Below are 18,432 nucleotides of genomic sequence, written 5' to 3'. Positions count from 1 at the left end.
GTGGGGGTGCAGTGGGTGACTGGGTGCCGCGTCCCTCCCTCCATGTGGGGGGTGAGCTGCAGAGGGAAGGCTGGTGGGGAGCGCCTGGCTCTGCCCACCTGGGCCCTCAATCCCCTCAGTCTGGGGCCACCTGGGAGCCTCGGTGCCTGGCATCCCTCCGTCTCCCAGGTCTCAGCTCTGGGCTTCTGCTGTTCGGGTCTCCTCACGGAGCCTCTCCAGGCCGTGGTTGTCATCGCCTGCTGTGTCATCTTTGCATCCCAGCAGCCACTACTCCTGCTCCTGGCATCGGTGCCTCACGTCTGTGCCGACCTGTGTGCTGTCTACACAGCCCAGCGTGCAGGCCCACAGACGCACCCCTGGTAGCTGCAGGCACCATGTGTCTCAAGCAACACACACAAAGACCAGACAGGTGGATCTCTCCTATCCCTCTTATCTATAGGTGGATCGCCATCCTGTCCGTGGAGAACGGACAGGGCAGCAGGGCTGGGGCCTAGAGCTCTTCCCATATAGATCTGCCCTCCTGATCTCATCTTCAGAGACCACTAGAGTGACCAGAGGTTGGGGGGGTCCTAGGACTCAAGGTGTCATTTTTGGTTCCTGTCTGGAGCTAACAGAGGCCTTGGGGGGAAGCAGGGAGGAGGGTGGGAGCAGCTGGCAGAGTTTGACCTGTGGCCTCAGAGAGGGGCCCCACCTGGGCGTGCCAACTACCCGAGATGGGCTTGGGAACATCTGGCCTAGGGCTTCTGCAGCCTGGCCAGCCCAGGGCCCACACAGCAGGGGAGGGACCTGCCTAGAGGTAAGGGGTCAGCTAGATCCTGGCAGAGAGCACCCAGATACACTTGAAGCAGTTTGTCCTGTTTTCCATTTATTTGCAGTTTCCCGAGACAGAACAAAATAATAATTTTGTACACTTACAAGGCTCAGAAAGAAAAGACAATGAAACTCAGCAAAAAGAGAGAAGAGGAAAGGCCGGCCAGCACCGTGGGCAGCCGACCCTCTGCAGGGCAGGCCGGCCAATGCCGCCACACCACGGACATCTAGCTAGAAGAGCGGGTGTGGCTTGCTCATGAGGGGTCATGCAAAAGAACTCTCCCCCAGAAAAAAAAAAAAAAAAATCCCCAAATTATCCCAGACAGGCAGCTCCCTGGAGAGAACGGGTGAGTGGGGAGAGGAGGGGAGGAGGCCACAGGAGGTGAGGGCAGCTGGGCTGCACACTGTCCACGGCGAGCCCTGCCACTGCCCAAGGCCCAGGGAGCCCTGCAGATGTTTACCCTGTGTCCATGGGTGGGGACGGCTGTCCTGAGCACAGCCGCAGACAGGCAGGTGAGCGTCCACTCTTAGTGTCTGTCCATGGACAGTCCCCCTTGGAGACCAGCATCCTGTGTCCTGTTCCCCACTCTGGGCCCCTCCCTTGGCTTTTATGGGGAGAAGATAAAGAAAATCCTTATTGAAAACAACATGAGTTGAAGGGGTAGATATTGGGGTGGGGGGGTGCGTCCTGCACCTCTGGGATCACGGCCCCTGACCACCCCCCAAGGATAGCCCAGGAGGCCAGATCATACCCACCCCCATGCCTGGCCAAACGCTTTCGGCTCTCCCTGCCACCACCTGACCACGTGGCCTGTCCCAGAGGTTCACCATAGTGCCCACCGGCACACAGGGGGACCCGCCTCCCCACCCCTGGGTCCCTGTCGCTCGCAGCCCAGTGCAGCCCTCTGCTCCCTGCTACTCTGGCACAAACTCTTAGAAGTGCAGCCTCTTCAGCAAACACTTGCCTGGCCCCTGCTTCTACCTGGAAGCCAAAAACACCCGCCCACCTCTGACCCTTCTCTCCTTTCTGCCCCACACCCACATGGGGACGGGGGAGAAGGTGAGCAAAGGATGGAGAGGTACCCGAGCAGAAGAGAGGCCAGCTCAGGGGGTCCTTTCCTCCGCGGGCTGCTGCCAGCACTGTCCTCGCCCATGTCTCCTGCCAGGTGTGAGATCTGAAACTAAGGTGTGCCTCCCTGGCCCCGAACAGGCCAGAGCTGGATCCCTGGGCCTCCTTGGATGGCTCAGCATCCTCCCAGAGAGGCTGGCCCAGCCACTGCGCTGATCACCCATGCCGGGAACACCGGGAGCCCACATCCACACCTTCTCAGGAAAGAGAGGAGGGAAGGGAAGTGGGAGGGAAGACAGCCGTGCTCGGGCCCCCTTGCCACTCCCCCAGTCCTCCCCCGACAACACCTGACTCTCCTGACCAGGAGCCATGCACGGCAGGGAGGACGCAGACTTCTTGGGGGGTGCGCACCACCTAGCAAACTGTTCCTCGGGCCGCAGGCCCTGGTGGACAAGTTCATTCCCCCGGCCAGTCCCTGGAGGAGGCCAGGAGCAGACAGACACATGGAGCTTGGGTGGGGTGCGGCCGGAAGGTTCGAAGCCCCACAAATGCCAGTGATTTTTACAGCTTTTTCCCTTGTTTAGTTTTTTTTTTTTTTTCCGTTTCATCGACGTCAATTTTGTGTGTGTGGTTGTCGTTGTCATCTTGTTTTTAAAAAGAAATCACATCTGGTCTTGGTTTTCTGCAGACACAGGCACCAGGGGAGGAACGAGGCAGACACAAACATGCGACAGGCAGGCCGTGCGCCCGAGGGCAGCTGGGCTCCAAACACTGAGTCTGTCCCGTGGTGAAACCAGCCGCAGCGGCTCTGAAATGGAGCGGGCGCCAGGGCGGGCAGGTCAGCTCCAGGGGCAGCTCTCCGTCTGACCCGGGTTTGGTGGCTGCAAGGTGGGCACCTGCAGGGCTGCCCGGAAAGGGGCCTGGAGACCCTGACCCAGCGCCCCCGCTCCCCTAACACCAGGCTTGCCTTATGCCCAGGAGCCTGCTGGGCCACCCCTTCCGGCCGCCACCCCCAGGCTGCAGCCCCCTCACCCTGGGCTGCGCTCCCCTCCCCCAGGGTCTCACCTTCACTGCAGCGGGGCCACGGGCGCCCCCGAGCAGTGGAAGTGCACGTTCTGCCACTTGCCGTCTCGGCGATGCCACACGCGGGTCTCCTCGGACTGGCTGGTGCGGGGCCGGCCCTGCCCGTCGATATACTGTGTGAGGCGGATGTAGGCGATGCAGGCGGCGTCCTCGCCGATGACGTGCACGTGCGGGTTCAGGATGGTTGTGTGGATCGGCTTGCTGTTCTTGGCGAGCACTGCGGGCGGGCAGGGGCTTAGCGTTGTGCCTCCCCCCACCCAGCCCCTCTACCAGCCCAGCCCCCTCCCGCAACAGCATCATCTGGTTCCCCCTCCCTGTTCCCATGTGTCCCTGCCCCTCATCCCTGTGGCTTGGGGGTTTCTGCCACAGAGGGTGGCACAGTGGCCGGCTGACCCTGAGCACAGAGGGGACAGGGCTTCCCTGGGCCCCTGACTGGGGGTTTGCAGGCTCTCCAGGGGCACCCGCCCTCTTCCCCGCCCCCCTGCCCTGCACTCACAGTTCTCGAAGTAGAATCTGTGGAAGTCCATCCCTTCAACCAGGTTGCCCAGGGCTTCAGGCTCAAATGAGGTCAGGCCTGGGTCGCAGATTTTCCTGGGGGGCAGACCCAGGTGAGGAGGGGCCCCTCAGAACCGGGTGCTTCCATCCAGCCCCCTCCCTGTGGGGAAGCCCTCCAGGTCTACCCGCCCCACTCGAGCACCGGCCTGGCGCCCCGACTCACGCGTAGGCCTCGAAGTCGCCATTGTTGACGGCCTCGATGAGCTGCTCCGTGATCTTGATGATCTCCTGCTTCCGCGCTGTGGGGAGACAGCTGCCCAGTGACCCACCCATCACCTGTGCCCGCCCGGGAGGGTCCGGGCAAAGTACCCTGCCCCCATCCCCATCCCAAGGCTGCCCAGCTCAGACTGCTTCCTTCAAGGCCACCCACGGCTTCCCTGTTTCCAAGTCCAACAAGCTTCCATCTTGTTTGTCTTAAATACAATATCCCTACCGGTCTGGAAAACGCAGGACAGGGAAGCAAAGCCTGCCACGACCACCCTGCATCCCCAGTTCCCCTGGCCACGTGCCCTGGGCCCTCAGCAGGGGATGACCCTGTGACACCGTGACCAGCCTTCCTGGCTCCTGCTCCCCAGGCATTGCTCTCTAGTCCTCCGTGTACTCGACAGCTCCTGGGGCGGTGGGGGGGGACAGGTGTCTACTAGGGGCCCGCTCACAAAGCAGGGAGGGGACTGGAGGCTGCAGGGCCAGGCCTCTGTGCGAAGGCCAGGAAGCAGAGCCCAGTGGAAAGCTGAGCGTGGGCCTCACCGCCTTCTCTCCATGGAAGCCCACAGACTGCCGGCTGGCCTCCCGCTTCTTCCTGCCTCCACCTGTTTGTGGTCCTGGGCCCCAGGACCACTCTTCCATCCTGCACCCTCCACCTGAGGCCCTGGGCCGGCAGCCTTCTCCAGGTTACTGCCCACTTGACCTCTGGTCCTAGACCAACCCAGTCCCTGGGGTGCTCACCTGGGGGCCCCCCTTTATCTCTTTAACTACCATTTATTTTCAGGCTACATATTTTAAACACGTGGAGGAAGCACAAAGAATAATATAACCCACACCCTGCTGGTTCACATCTGAACAATTTTCATATTTGCTTTAAGATTTCTTCCAAAGAGAGAAGAACTGCCACATAAAGATGCAGGTGCCCGTGTTCCCCTGAATCTGGTTCTTCACTCACTCTCCCCAAAGAAGTACCATCCTGAGTTAGGTGCTAAACCACTCCTGTGCAGATACATCGACCCCAAAGGCACACAGGAAACACACACACGCGCGTGTGCACATAGCCACGGACACACTCAGACATGGTGATTCCATAACGCAATAACACGCCAGCAGTAAAACCCAGATCCAGGAAGAGCACCAAAGGCAGCACCCCAGCCCTCTCCACAGCCCCCTCCCCAGTCACGGCCATGCCAACCACGCATCTGTGCACCCTCACATGGGTGCTTGTGTCCCCTCCGCTCCCCACAGTACGTGGGGACCACAGGCGCGCTGCAGGGCCACTCCTGAGGATGCGCATCCCCGCTCAACCAAGCCTAGTGACGGGCATCTATCGCTCTCCAGTGTCCAGCTGCCAGTGCAGCTGGGCTCAGCACATGTGTGAGTTGATCCATGGCCTACATTCCCAGAGCGCGGGTTGCCAGCCCCCAAAGGGTGCATGTGCCCAAGGCCCTCCCATCAGCACCTTCAGCTGTCTGGGTGTTCCCTTCTCCCAGGCGCTCAGATGGGAAGTGGACAGAGCCCACAGCAGGAGATGCTCAGTGTGAGCGGGGGCGTGCCCGGGTGTGAGCTGGGAGCCTGGGTCGTGCGGCACCGGCTCTGGACAGTGGCTGCTGGGCGAGCTCTGTGACACCCAAGAGATTCAGGGCATGCACGCGCATGTGTGTATATGTGCCCCTTCGTGCACGTGGGTGCGTACTTGTGTGTGTGTCTGCACTGCCTGTGCACACACCAACCTGCCAGCACACATGCGCTTCCCCTGTCTAGAAGAGACCGTCTCTCTGCACTGGCTGAGCTTCTGCTGGCTTGCTGTTTTTGTTTCTTACAGAACTCCATGTCTGGTTGTAACAGGGTTTGGGCTTCAGGCTGTCTCTGCAGAACCCAGGCCCCCGCTGGAAGCTGGCCTTCAGGAAGAGGGCCCAGCTGCCCTGATGCCTCTATCCACCCACAGAGCTCTGTCCCAACACAGACACGTGCGGGTGGTCCCTATCCTCACCTGCTGGATATTTCACACCTCCTTTGGCACACCCACTTCCTCCAATGCCCACCCCATAATACTGCTTCTCCCCTCTCAGGGCTTCCTCCACAGCCTGCCCACCTCTCGGCCCTCTGCCTGGGCGTTTCCCAATTCTGGGTGGCCCTCTCTCCTCTGGGACCTCATCCACCCCCACTTCACCTGTCATCTTCCTGGAAGTGGCCTCAAGCCTCAGTCTCTGATCTCCCACTGCAGCCCAGCTCCCCCACCAGATGCCACCCCAACGGTCAGGGCCCCTGGACTTGTCTGACGGCAGCACCCGGCGCCTGCCCCTCCCATCCCTGCCCTGGGCGGCCGGTCACCCTGGACCCCGCTGCCTCCTTCCTGAAGCACCACGTCCAGCACCTGCCCAAGAGCGCCCACCTCCCACTGTGAGCTACTCTGTCAGCTCCAGGGCATCCTGCTAATCTCGCTGAGGGGATGTCTACACATCCAGACATCCCAGACACTCGTCAATCACCCTCTTGACAGACAGTGTGAGCTGTCTCCCCTCCCAACGTGAGCCCTCAGCCAACAACCTCGCAGCTGGAATTGAGAGACCTTTTCTTCTGTTTTGTTTCCCCAAGCACTCGGATTTTACGGCCATCCTACTGCACCATGGTAAGTGGGCCGAATTTTCCACTTAATGAGGTAATGTTGAGTATTTTTAAATAAATTGTAATTAAAAATGGAGTTGGTGTAAAAAGAAAGTATTAGGTAAATAGAACTCTAAGGTCACAAAACACATTGCAAAGTCTGAAGTTAGGGAAACAGCCCCCACGTCCATTCTGCAGATGGGAAAGCTGAGGTTGCACAAGCCCACCCACAGCCCAGGAATGAGCCAGACGCTCCTGACCCATGGAAGGACTCTGGCCTCTCCTTCCTTGCCATACAGAACAATCCTGCCTCCCCAGGTGACACACGACGCAAAGGGACTCCTGGCAGGGGTGGCGGGAGGCTGGCTATCAAGGACAAGCTGCCCCCACCAGGCAACTCCAGAAAGGGTCTGGCTTGGGAGAAGTCCCCGAGTTGAACCGTAGCCCTGCATCCACTCTGGCTCTCCTGGGGAGAGCTAACAGGCCAGGGAGGCCCAGACACTAGCAAAGGGTCTAGGAGGACCCTAGTGACCCCCGGTGAACCCCAAGCAGCTGCAGGGGCACCAGGACGTCCCCAGCCCCACCAGAGAGGCAGCTGCACAGGATCAACCTGGATTGTGCATAATCCCCGATTATGGAGAACTTAGGGCGGGCCGATGGGCACCAACCCGTTTACCACTGAGACAGCTGGAGGGTTGGCTCCGGGAAAGCAGGCTGCCCGTGACCCAGTCCAAGGATGGCCCCCTGCAGCCGGGCCGCTGCGCCAGTGGGGGCAGGCCCTGGTCCCAGAGCTGGGAAGGGGGGCCACTCCACTTGGCCCACGGAGTGCCAGCACGCACCCCGAAGTGGCCACTCAGAAGTGCCTTCTCCAGGCTGGCCCCACCTGCCTCCCTTCACAGGACCCCCACACACAAGGAAGCTGGCTGCTGGGAACCCCAGGTGGGAGGGCAGGAGGTAAGAGGAGCCCTCTTTCTAAGGGACACTGATGGGGCCACCCCTCCCCGGGGTGCCCCCTCCCCCAGCGCTCTGCCCTCCCCTGCACCCTGTAGGCCCGGCCACACGAGCCAGGCGTCCAGGCCCCAAGGTCCCCTCCACTCAGTCCTGTCACAGACAGCCCCTTCTGCGGCCCCACCTCCCGAGTCAGGCTCAGGGCAGACCCCTAACGGGGCGAGCCTGTGCTGTGCCTCCCCCTCCCCACTCCGTCAGCCTGTCCTCGGAGCTCCCCACCTGGGCCGGGCATGCCCCAAGGGTCGGTCATGGCCTTGGGCCAGGGTCACGTTGCAGAGGACCCCTTGGACACAACCCTCCACATCTGCTACCCTCAGCTTCGTTATCTGTGAAACTAGGGTCCAGGAGGATCCTGGATTTGGGGACACGGAGGCCTCTGAACTTGAATAAGACCCCGTACAATGGGGGACGGGCACAGGCTCCGCTGTGTGCCCACCAGCGAGACTGTGCTCCCTCACCTCTGAGACGCATCTCCACTTCCTCTATCAGAGCCTGAATTCAGGCCACAGCCCCCCACCCCCAGCCTCCCCCTCTGCTCGCAGGGCTTCCCTCCCACACACCCACCCCTGCCCTGGCCCCCAGGCATGGCTGGCAGGAGTCGGCACCCCCACAGCCAAGCACTCACCCAGCCTCTCCCCCGCCATGCCCGGCCCCCCGGCCCCGAAGCAGCTTCGCCTCTGAGAGCTCCGTGTCTCCCCGGAGGAGGGGGTGGCTGCTGCCCTGGGATGTCATCCATCCCTGTAAGTGATACTGGTGAGCAGTCGGCAGACGGCTGCAGACGGCCGTGCTGGCTCCTCCCTGCCGCTGGGCGGCTCACCCCAGCGCCCGCCCCCAGCCCACCCCCCAGCCCTAGACTCACCAGCCAGGGCCGACCCCAGAGGGCACGCACCCCCATCCTCACTACCGCTATCCAAGAAACCTGCAGCTCACAGCCGCTGTGAGGGAGGCGCTAGCCCAGGGGAACCTGCCTCCTGCTTCTCTCCCCACAGGTGCACATCTTTAGCCTAACAGCAGTTTTGTGTGGAATTCCCTGGGTCCCCCACCCAGGAGCCAACCCCTTCCCAGAGCCAGGGGATGGCGCACCGCAGCTGGAGGTCTCCACACCCGAGAGCCCCCAGGAGCAGCCAGCAGGGCCACTCAAGGTGCTACTTACACGGGGTGAGTGGGGGGCCTGGGAGAGCCGGAGACGGGCAGGGTGGGGGGCCCTGGGCTTCTGGGGTCCCCGAACCCCTCCTCACCGTGTTCAGGATGTCAGAGATCCTGGGGGCTGGGGTGGAACAGACGAGACGTGAACACGAGGCAGGCGGGGGACACGCAGGAGAGAAAACCTATGGGCTGATGAGCCAAGCCAGAGAGAGTGGGGGGGATGAAGGGGTCATGAGGGGACATGGGGGACAGAAAGGGATGGAGAAGGGATGTGGGGGGTGGAGGGGGACATGAGGGACAGTGGTGACAGAGAGGGGCGTGGGGGATGAGGGGGAAGCTTCAGGGATGTTCAGGCGGCTGCACCTGTCTGACCAGGTGGGGGTGGGGAAAGCTGCTGTGGGCAGAGGGTGCCTTCCATGGAAGGGCAGCCTGGCCCGGGAGAGGAGAGAGTAGTCCCGCGCCTGACAGGCCCGGAGTGGGCGCCCCCAGGTGAGGACGGGATGGGTGAGTGGAGGAGTGTGCAGAATGCCTGGCCCCTCTGGAAAACCAATTCTGCAGGGAGGCTGGGCCCTTTCTTCTCCCTTGAAACCCACAGGCCTGTGGTCGAGAGGATTTCTGTAACAGCTCCTCGTGCCTGGATGCCCGGCGTGGGGCCCATATGAAGTCAGCGTGACTGACAAGGCCACGGCCCATGGCCCAAGAGGCAGGATACATGGCTGCTCCGGGTCTGGGAGACCCTCAGGGGGTGAGGTCTGGGGCTGGACAGCAGTGCAAGGAGCCGTGTGGGAGGTGGGGGCGGGGGAGCCAGGGGAGAGCTGCCTTGCGGAGTTAGCGCGTGCGCCCCGATGCCCAGCCAGGCTGGACAGTTAGCCAGGCCTCGGCAGCCTGGCCCAGGGGCAGCTGAGGCCGTGCATGGCAGGATGCGGGAGCCACTTGGCAGCAGAGGCAGCAGGCCTGCGGCACTACTTACATGGGGTGGGCAGGGGGCCCTCGGCTTCTGGGGTCCCTGAGCCCCTCCTCACGGAGCTCAGGATGTCAGAGATCCTGGGGGCTGGGGTGGACAGGAGCAGATACGTGAGGAGGCGGCGGGCCAGGCTGGTGGAGAGGAAGCAGGCCTCCCGCTCTCTCCCGCCCCAGGGCCTGTCTCAGCACCAAGGAGCCCCAGCCCTGAGACCCCCAGGCCAGTGGAGAAGGCCCGCATGGAGGCGGGCTTGAGAGGCAGAGGTGCTAGGGAGCTACTCTGGGAGGCTGTGAGGGGCAGGCTGGTGCCCAAGCTCAACTGGCCCTTGGCCCTCGAGCGTCCCCTCAGAGAAGCTGCAGGCCCCTCCAGGAGACCCCCACAGCAGCAGGGCCCAGCTACTTACATGGGGCGGGCAGGGGGCTAATGGGAGCCGGAGACGGGCAGGGCGGGGAGCCCTCGGCTTCTGGGGTACCCGAGCCCCTCCTCACGGAGCTCAGGATGTCAGGGACCCTGGGGGCTGGGCAGACAGACGAGACGTGAACACAGACAGGTGAGCGCACGCAGGAGAGACGAGGGGGTGCAGGAGGATGAGAGGAGGCTAAGCTAGAGAATCACACGGTGGGGTCCAGGGCTCCTGAGGCACCATCACCCCCGTGTGCCCAGGGCTGTGAGATCACAGCAGGTGTGTGAGGAAGACACCGGGCCCCCTGCAGGGCTGGAGGGTCGTGTACAGTGCCCGCCGGGAACAGCAGAGGGCAGGCCTGAGCCCACTGGGGCTTCTCCGCACATGACGGATGGCATAGCTGAGGCTGAGACGCCCCCAACACCTGCCCCGTGGGGCCTCTCAGGCATTTGCTGACCGTCTCCCAGTCAGACAAAGGGTTGGCATGAGGCTGGCTGGTTGGCCCTCTCCCCCGGGCTCTTGCAGTCTCGGGCCGTCTCAGGCCCCCACCCGGTTGGGGCGAGGGCAGACGTCCGAGAACAGGGCCTGGGGGAGATCTGTGTGACCTCCAAGCTCCATGCCGATGGCTCAGGGCCCGCAGTCTGGGGAAATCACACGAATGTCCACTCGCCCTACATCCAGAGACCAAAGCCTTGCGCTCGTTCACTTCCACTCTAGGGCATGCTCAGGACAGGATCACTGCATCTCCCAAACTGGCAGAGCGGCCACCGCTGGCTCAGCGCTCATCTACGCAGAGTGAGGCCGAGAGGCGGGCTCCCCAGGAGGGGGCCGGTCACCTGGCCTAGATGGAATGGAGACCAGATCCCCTGCCTGGGGCAGCTGAGAAAGCTGAAGGTGGAAGAGGGGTGCCAGGGTGAGCACACAGCACCAGGCACCCTGGGGCATTGGTGGGGCACAGACAGAGCCGGAGCCAGCTCAGCCTGGGATCCCTGAGTGGGGAACGGGGCACACGTCTCTGCAACCTGCCCCCCAGCAACGAGCCCAGGAAATGCCCCTTGCTGCCCATCCGCGTATCAACTGCCAGCTGGGTAGGCACAGGTTTAAGGACCTTTGAGAGAAGAAACAGCAAATTCAACCACGGAAACTGGGTGCACAACTCCCGGAGCAACTTGGGGGCCCATGCAGAGAACCATCCCATCCCAGGCAGCGGCTTCCTCGCTGGTCAGGGCGCCCAGGTCCGCCAGGCTCTGCTTGGATGCTCTGCCCAAGACTGCCCAGCGCCAGTCCATACCCAGGCTCAGGTGGGGCTGTAGCCCTGAACAAGTCAGCCCCTCATCGCAAGACGTGGCTTTTGCTGTCCCAGCTCCCCACCCGCCAGTGGCCTGCCCACCAGCCCCACAGGTGGGGAGGTTGGATACCTTTTGTGTCTTCATCCTCTATGGTGGTATGGGTGCTGTCAGATGACTCCTGGGGAGACACAGGGAGGCAGCGGGTCAGGATGTGGCCTTTGCTCCCACAGGGCCCAGGCCCCACCTCCAGAAACCCACCGGCAGCAATGGAGCTTCATGCCAGGCCCAGGGTCACCACGTCCCCAATAGCTGAGGACCCCAACGCCCCTTCTGCCAACGAGACACACCCAGTGGAAAGATTAGCATGCTCAGGAGACACTCTTGAACAAGATAAAAACTGTTTTTTTTTGTTTTTTTTAATTCCAAGACTCCTGGGGAAGCAGGAAAGCATACACAGCCTGCCCACTTCGGCAGGCAGGGCAGAGCTTCCAGTAGATTTCCTCAGGAAACTTGACCTGGCCAGTCAGAGTGTGGCAGCATCATACCTCCTCCCCAGGCCTGGGCCATCCAGCCAGGCCTGGCTTTACCTCTCAGGTGGCCTGAAGGGCAGGGAGGTAGCCCCAGCATCTCCTCCCTCACCCCTGGCTTGCTGCCCTTCAGATGCTGTCCATCTGTGACCGAGTTCCCAGAAAGCTTGGTTGCTTCTCAGAAGAAACATCTTAACAGGGTCCCCAAGGAACCTCCCCACCGACCAACCTCCTTACTAGACACTGCTCTGGGCCCTGGGCCAGAAATGGGGCATCTACAGGTTGTAAGATCAGGGCCCACATCACAGAATGTTGTCTCAAGGCCCCATGCAGGGAAAGCAGGGCCCTCAACCCCAGACACTGGGTCCCAGGAACACCTATCCCTGGCCTGAGTCACAGTGGACGCCCGGGCTCTTCCTAGCACCTCGAGGCTGGGTCAGCCCAAATGCAGTGGCCCATAGAACCCCCGTCCTGGTCTTTGGCCAGGATATGTGGGGATCCTTTGAGGATCTCAGGCCCAGGTGGGAGTCTGGGTGAGCGTAAGGTAGTGAGGTCCTAGAAATCCAGCTGGGCTGCCCACCCAGCTCTCCCACCACCCCAGAAAGCCAGCCCCTTCCCTGGCCGCAGAGTGAAGATGCTGATGGGATGGGAGCTGATGCCAGAGCAGAGAGGAGGAGCAGGGGAGGGGTCAGCTCAGCGGGAAGCACTGGGCGCGGCGGGCAGAGATGAGCAACGGGTGAGGGCAGGAGGGTCTGTGCTGCCCCCCTTCTCCTGGCCCCACACTCGGGGGGCACGCAGGGCAGCCCCCTTCGGTCCTTCTCCCCTGGAGCACCCAGAACTTGGCCACACGCTGCGGACACCCAGGCTCTTTCTGGCACCCTGAGCCTCTGAAGCGGTCCCTGCCTTCGGCTGCTCCTGACCAGGCTGGGCCTGGCCACCCCCAAGGCAGGATGGAGAGGGTCTGAGAAGCGGACCCTGCTCAGGAGGGAGGAAGCCCAGGCTCCCGTGTCTGCCGGGGACTTGGTACAACCGTGCCTCCAAGAGCGGCACCTGGGGCTTTTCCCCAAAGGAGCAGCCCGTGGACTTGGGGGCTCTGTCCTGCCTCGAGGGGGGCGGGTCACAGTACACCTGTCTCAGCACAAATGCTTCCCCAGGGTCAACATCCCAGACCTTCCCCAGGGCCAAGGGTCTGCCTCCCGGCTAAGCAGACGCCCCCGAGAGGGTGGCAATGAACGCGCAGTACCTTGATCCCGTCCACTGGGTTATGAATGACGGTGGTTTGAGGCTCCTACAGAAGAAGGAAGCACAGAGGAAGGAAAGAGTGCAGTGAGAAGAGGAGGAGAGCAGAGGCCCCCCGGCAGGAGCCTGGGAGAGGAGAGGAGAGGGTAGCAGCAGAGCAGGATGAAGGCAGATGGCCAGCAGGGAGTGGAGCAGCTGGAGAGGGACCTGGGGCAATGTGGATGGAACAAGCAGACCAGCCCGGGGCCTCCAGGGCACCAGCGGCCGGAGGCCGATGGAGAGAGTGGGGCTGAGGGCGGGGGTGAGAGCCGTACGCTGGGGTCCCTTCCTCGGGCGCTCTGCCCTCTGCCTTTGCTGCTGGACCCCCTGCCCGGCATGGGCAGGGCACAGGTTTGAAGATGTCATGGAGTGGGGGTGGCACGTGGGATGGACGGGTCCGAGACGGGGCTGGCTGCAAGGCCGGCATGTGGGACCCTCCCCTCCTGGGCCAAGGCCACTCCCCACACCTGCGCTCGCTGTGGATCTGTTTGGCAAAGCTAGCCTCCCCAGGGGCAGTCCAGGGCTCAGTCCCAGAAGCAGGGCCTGAGGCCCATGGGGCCACCAAGTGTATTTTCAGCACACTCGGGACCTATGGACCAGCAAACCACAACCTCTTGGGACTGCCTGCTCTACACAAGACACCTGGGCAGGAGGGCCATGCTACTGGCCACAGCCCTGCACCAGCGTCTCCGTCCCCTGGACAGGACCCTCCAGATGAAAGCTGGAGCTGGTGGGTCCCTGTGATCTCATGTCTACCCACCCCTCCCCATCAGGGGAACCCCTGAACCCTCCCGGCAGCCACAGGCCCGCACAGCCATAGAAGCGTGTCTCCCTGTACCCACCTCGGCCCTGTAGGACACGGACACTGATGGGGAATACCATGGCTGCCACTGCCCTAGACCCGACAGCCACTGCTAGGCTGTGACGGGGGAAAGCCAAGGGGCCCCTGTATCCCTCCAGATCACTGGGCGGGCTCTGAAGCTAAAGCCAGGCTCATCCATTCTCCCTAGGGAGAAACCAAAACCCGCTCCTCCCAGACACTGCATCCCTGCAGCACCCAGGAGAGGGGCTGGCAGTCTTTCCCCACCTGCAGCCTGAACCTGCAGAGCCAGCCCCCGCTGAGTTCCCAGCCAGCCTCCTGAGGGCAGAGGAACCAATCCAGGTTGATGCCCGGACCCTGGGTCTCAGTCTCACTGGACCCCTGATGGCTCCCACTGCTGAGCCCAAGTTAGCAGGGGCCTGCCCGCTGCATCCAAGATGGGTTCCCTGGCACTGCATGAACTGGGGTCTTCCCTCACCCACACATCCCAGGGCAGAGGGGCTAGAAAGGCTAGGTGTTATCTGTCAAGAGACAGGCTGGGAGCCAGACCCTGGCTTTACCCCAGGCCTCCTGACAGTGGCCACCACACAGCCGGGCTACAGGAGGGCATGGCCAAGAAGTGGGGGGCAGAGGGGTTCAGTACCAAGGCGGCTGGAGGAAGCGTCCCCTTGGGGCTGGTGGCAGCGGCACTGTTTTTGGTGCTATTCGTCTGGGGCTGCAGAGAGAGGAAGAGAGGCCATTAGGGAGAGAATGAGGGCTCACATCCCTTCCTCAAGACGGGGGAGGCCCAGAGGAGCTTTGGGGACTGGGCCATGCCGCAGGCTGGGGCAGGGGGCCAACCACTGCCCCCTGGGCCGAGCCGGTGCCTTACCTTAACTCCGTCTGCTTTCTTGTTGAGTAAACTCTTGGCTGCTGCATTGGAGGAAAAGACATGGTGAGTGAGGGGCCTGGCTCCCACTGCAGCCCACCCCCTTGGCGTGAGGCAACCTTGGGTGCCTGCAACGAGTCCAGGTCCCCAAGATTGAGTGAGCGGGCCACCTCAGGTCCCAAGGCTGGGTGGCTTCTGCCACCTGGGGCCCACTGGGGACAGAGCAGGTCTGTACCCAATGCTGAGCAGGGCCACCCTGTGGGCAGCCTGGCCAGGGCCGCCTGAGGACCCTCGTCCCCAGGACAGGGGCTTCCCCCAGCCCGCGCCCATGACCTTGGAGGACAACAAGACTTCTCCTCCCACCTGAGACCGTGGGATCTCCCAAAAGGAGGGCAGGCACTGCCCTCGCCCCAGATGAAAACGCAGGACAGGGCAACAGGTTGGGGTGGTGGGCACTTCCCGGTGATTCTCCACGACCTCAGGCAGGGATAAGTGGGCTGTAGCTGGCCACCCACATAGGGAGGGACTTGTCCCAAGTCCAGGTGCCTGCCTGCTCTCAGCCTCCCAGACCCCCTCCCTCAGCAGACAGCGCTCGGAGCTCTGCCCCTATGGCCAGGCCCCAGGCCATGCCTCTCGGTTCAGAGCACGCACACAGGGCAGCCTCGCTCTCCCTCCTAGGCCCCCGGCAGCCCCGGCCTTGGGCCACTTCTTGGCCTTGCTCTGGCAGCACTGACAGGGCCAACACAGGCCTCCGTGCCCATCCACCAAGGACTTTGAGCTCTGAGTGAGGGCAAGAGGAGGACACGCCTGGGGGAGGGTCCAAAAGGCCACCTGCACCCCAGGGTCTCACCACCTCTCAGATGCACAGCAGACGGCCCATCTCACCACAACCTTCCCCACCCAAGAGGTCAGGATGGCCCGCTCTGCAACTCCGCCTCTCTGGGCACTGGCTTGAGAGGCCCTGACCTGCCACACCCCCACAAGTCCTCAGCCTCCAGCGCCTGCCCCTTTCACAGGGGTTAGTTTTAATTATAGAACTTAAAAAAAAAAAAGAAGAAGAAGAAGAAGTCAGCTTACCTTATGGAAAAGGAAAGGTGAGGAGGGGAAGAGAGGGAATGAGGAAGGAAGGAAGAGAGAGAGAAAACAAGATTTGTGGAGGTTCAGGCAGGGAGTGCAAGTCTGCAGCCCGGGATTCAGCGGCTCCTGCCTCGCCCGCCCTGCCCACGCTTACGCCAAGCGGTGCCCCAGGACGGCCGGTGCAGGTTAGAGAAGCAGCCCGGGTCAGACGCCAGGGGCAGGGTCCCTTGCCCCGGAAGAAGGTGGCACAGCCCCGATGGCCGGCTCCGAAAGCTCTGGCTAACCAGCCCTGAAGTGGGGGCTGCCTGCTTAGAGGGACCGGGGAGCCCCCAGCAGGTCTGCAGGGGGCAATTTGCTGCTGGGGACATCCCCGGAGACCACTGACTCCGACGGCACATCAGAAAGACAGGCACTCAGACCCAGAGGGATGCAGCGGTTATCAAAATGGGCCCACTCCACACCAGCAACATCTGCATCACATAGCCTGGGCCGGCCCCAGACCTCCTGGATGGGCTCAGTTTAATTGTTCATTTGCTCTGGGGGATCCTGATGCTGTTTCAGTTTGAGAACCACTAATCAAGGTCCCCAGTAGGGTGGCCAGCCCAGTCCCCGGCTGCTGGGCCCCCACCTGCTGATGGCCTTTTCCTGTCCAGGTGGCCTCTGAACTTTGTATGGGGACACAGATGACTGTCCCCAGCCAGAGGGCCCTGTGGGGTCATTGGAGAACCACTACACTGGGTGCAGCTTCAGTCCCCAGGCTTCCTCCCCAGTAGCCCCCCAATACCCTCGTTTTCCTCCTAGGATCCACAGGGCAAAGTTTAATGAAAAGCCGGACTCCTGGCCCCACCTCTTATCTGGCGGGCCTCACCCCCTGTGAAGCACCACAGGATCCCAGTGAGTGAAGGGACCACGGGCCTTTCCTTGTCCCCCCAGCCTGACCACTCTGCAGTTCATCCTCCCAAGGGAGAGGCCTCACTTGGTGTGGCTGGTCTTAGGATCACACCCTGATGCCCGGGCAGCCCTGCCCTGCAGGCGTCTGGGGCCACATCTCACTTCTACGGGGGAGACGCTGGAAAACCTCCCCTGGTGGCAGCCAGTCTGCCTCCCTGTAACTCACCACAGAGGAACCGCCAAAGCCCATCAGATGTAGAAACTCCTGAGCCTCCAGGGCCAAAAGCCTGACTCCTGAGCAGCAGGGCACCCCTGCTGATCTCACCTCTCTGCTCCCTTCCCCACCTCCAGTGCGCGGGGAAGGTGCCACTGCCCTTGAAGTGGGAGCCCTGCTGTGGTCGAAGAGCCCAGGGACCCTGTCTGTGCTGGCCAACCAGCTGGCCGGACAGGCCTGGAGGAAAGTGGCGCCCACCCCATCTTGAAGGCACTTGTCGTGAGAGCTGAGCAGGTGAGCAAACTGACCCCCAGCCCCCAACTTAGGGTGGGCAGTCTGGGGAGAGTCACTTCCCAGTGCCACATAACAGTGATCAGCGGCGCTCCCGGCCAGCTCTTCAAAACCAGCGCAGGCCAGTGCCAGTCTGGTAAGTCCAGCCAGGGCCCACTCAGGGCCCTGGTGGAGGTGGAGTCAGCTGTGCCTTGGGCTTCCCGTTGGGCAGGAAAGGGGGCCCGTGCATCAGAGCCTGGGGGGAGGCAGATGGAGACCCTGGGACAGCCCTGGGTCTTAGGAGGGTCCCCCTCAGTCCCAGATTCTGTCAGAGCCCACATTCCAGACCATGCTATTCAAGACAGTACCAGTTCTGCTCCCTAAAATCCCTCTGGGGACACAGACCACACCATGGCCCAGGCTCTGGGAAGCCTGCAGCAGACACCTGTTCTTTGAACTGACTCTCACATGCTCCTCCCTGGGAATCCCCAGACTTCCGTGTCACTTCCGACACACAGCTGCCCCCATCCTGACCACAGCTCCTGGCCGCCACGTTCCCTAGAAATTCACATCTCTGGCTGAGATTAACCAGGATCCTGTTGACTTCCATCTACACTAGTGGTTGAAGACATAGGGAGTTTCTTCGTGTCTTCTCCAGTCAAATTCATTATTATGCGGCGGGAACTGAGGTGAACCAACCAGGAACCCTAGACCCTTGGGGAGACAAACAGCGGCCCTCTGCCCTACCCCGCCCCGGGTCCTCAGGGCCACGCCGTCACTGCACCCCAGCAGTTTGCCTGAGTCTCCTCTCGGTGAAGGCCACGTGGGACCAACCAGGATGCTTTGATGAACTGCAAAAGATCTACAGACACCCAGTCTTCCGCTGGCCGAGTGCTCTATGTCACCCCAGAGGCCATCATCCACAGAGAAGCAATGTCCCTAGGACTGAGCCCCCTCACCCACCATGTCTCCTGGGTCCAGCACATTGGCTGAGGTGGGCTGCCCTAGCGGGGGTGTGAGGGCTCAGCCCACAGGGCCCAGCCGTTACCTCGTCCCCTAGCTCGTCACTCACGGACAGCCATGCTGGGCTCCGTCCACATGCATGGACCACCGCAGGACACAGCGGCCCCTGGCGCCCAGGGCGGAGCCGCACATGCTCGCGGCCTCATGCACCGACGCCCCACATCCACTTGCAGGCAGCGGGCAGTGCAGGCGGGAGCCCCGGGCAGAGAGCGGCTCAGAGGCGCCTGCCTCACTCACCGCCCTCGGTCTTCACCAGGAGCCCCTAGTCTCACCGTTCCCTGCCCCTCTGCCCCTCCCTCCCCCCAGGTGCTCCAGAAAGGCCCAGAAAA

At 62.3% G+C, this 18,432-nt stretch overlaps 1 protein-coding gene across 9 annotated transcripts in view; it reads right to left on the bottom strand.

Annotated features, from left to right (window-relative positions):
• Nucleotides 1–848: 848 nt before the first annotated feature.
• Nucleotides 849–18,432, bottom strand: part of CAMK2B (calcium/calmodulin dependent protein kinase II beta) — a 92,599-nt gene continuing 75,015 nt past the window's right edge. For 2 of the 9 annotated variants that reach the window (XM_065938430.1, XM_065938428.1), the window contains 11 exons: nt 14,632–14,669; nt 14,404–14,475; nt 12,906–12,950; nt 11,265–11,313; nt 9,847–9,960; nt 9,453–9,533; nt 8,490–8,603; nt 3,681–3,756; nt 3,459–3,553; nt 2,945–3,179; nt 849–2,687 (listed from right to left, as the gene is read on the bottom strand). In XM_065938430.1, coding sequence (XP_065794502.1) covers nt 2,947–3,179; nt 3,459–3,553; nt 3,681–3,756; nt 8,490–8,603; nt 9,453–9,533; nt 9,847–9,960; nt 11,265–11,313; nt 12,906–12,950; nt 14,404–14,475; nt 14,632–14,669 — 917 coding nt within the window. In that variant the 3' untranslated portion in view covers nt 849–2,687; nt 2,945–2,946. Of the gene's footprint in view, nt 2,688–2,944; nt 3,180–3,458; nt 3,554–3,680; nt 3,757–8,489; nt 8,604–9,452; nt 9,534–9,846; nt 9,961–11,264; nt 11,314–12,905; nt 12,951–14,403; nt 14,476–14,631; nt 14,673–18,432 lie in introns of all 9 variants that reach the window. The other 7 variants (XM_065938429.1, XM_065938432.1, XM_065938436.1 and 4 more) reach the window with 5 other exon arrangements.

The sequence above is a fragment of the Muntiacus reevesi genome, chromosome 6, assembly GCF_963930625.1.
Source record: "Muntiacus reevesi chromosome 6, mMunRee1.1, whole genome shotgun sequence".
NCBI lineage: Eukaryota > Metazoa > Chordata > Mammalia > Artiodactyla > Cervidae > Muntiacus > Muntiacus reevesi.
The sequence above is the reverse complement of the archived record's forward strand: the minus strand, read 5'-3'. Positions and strand labels throughout refer to the sequence as shown.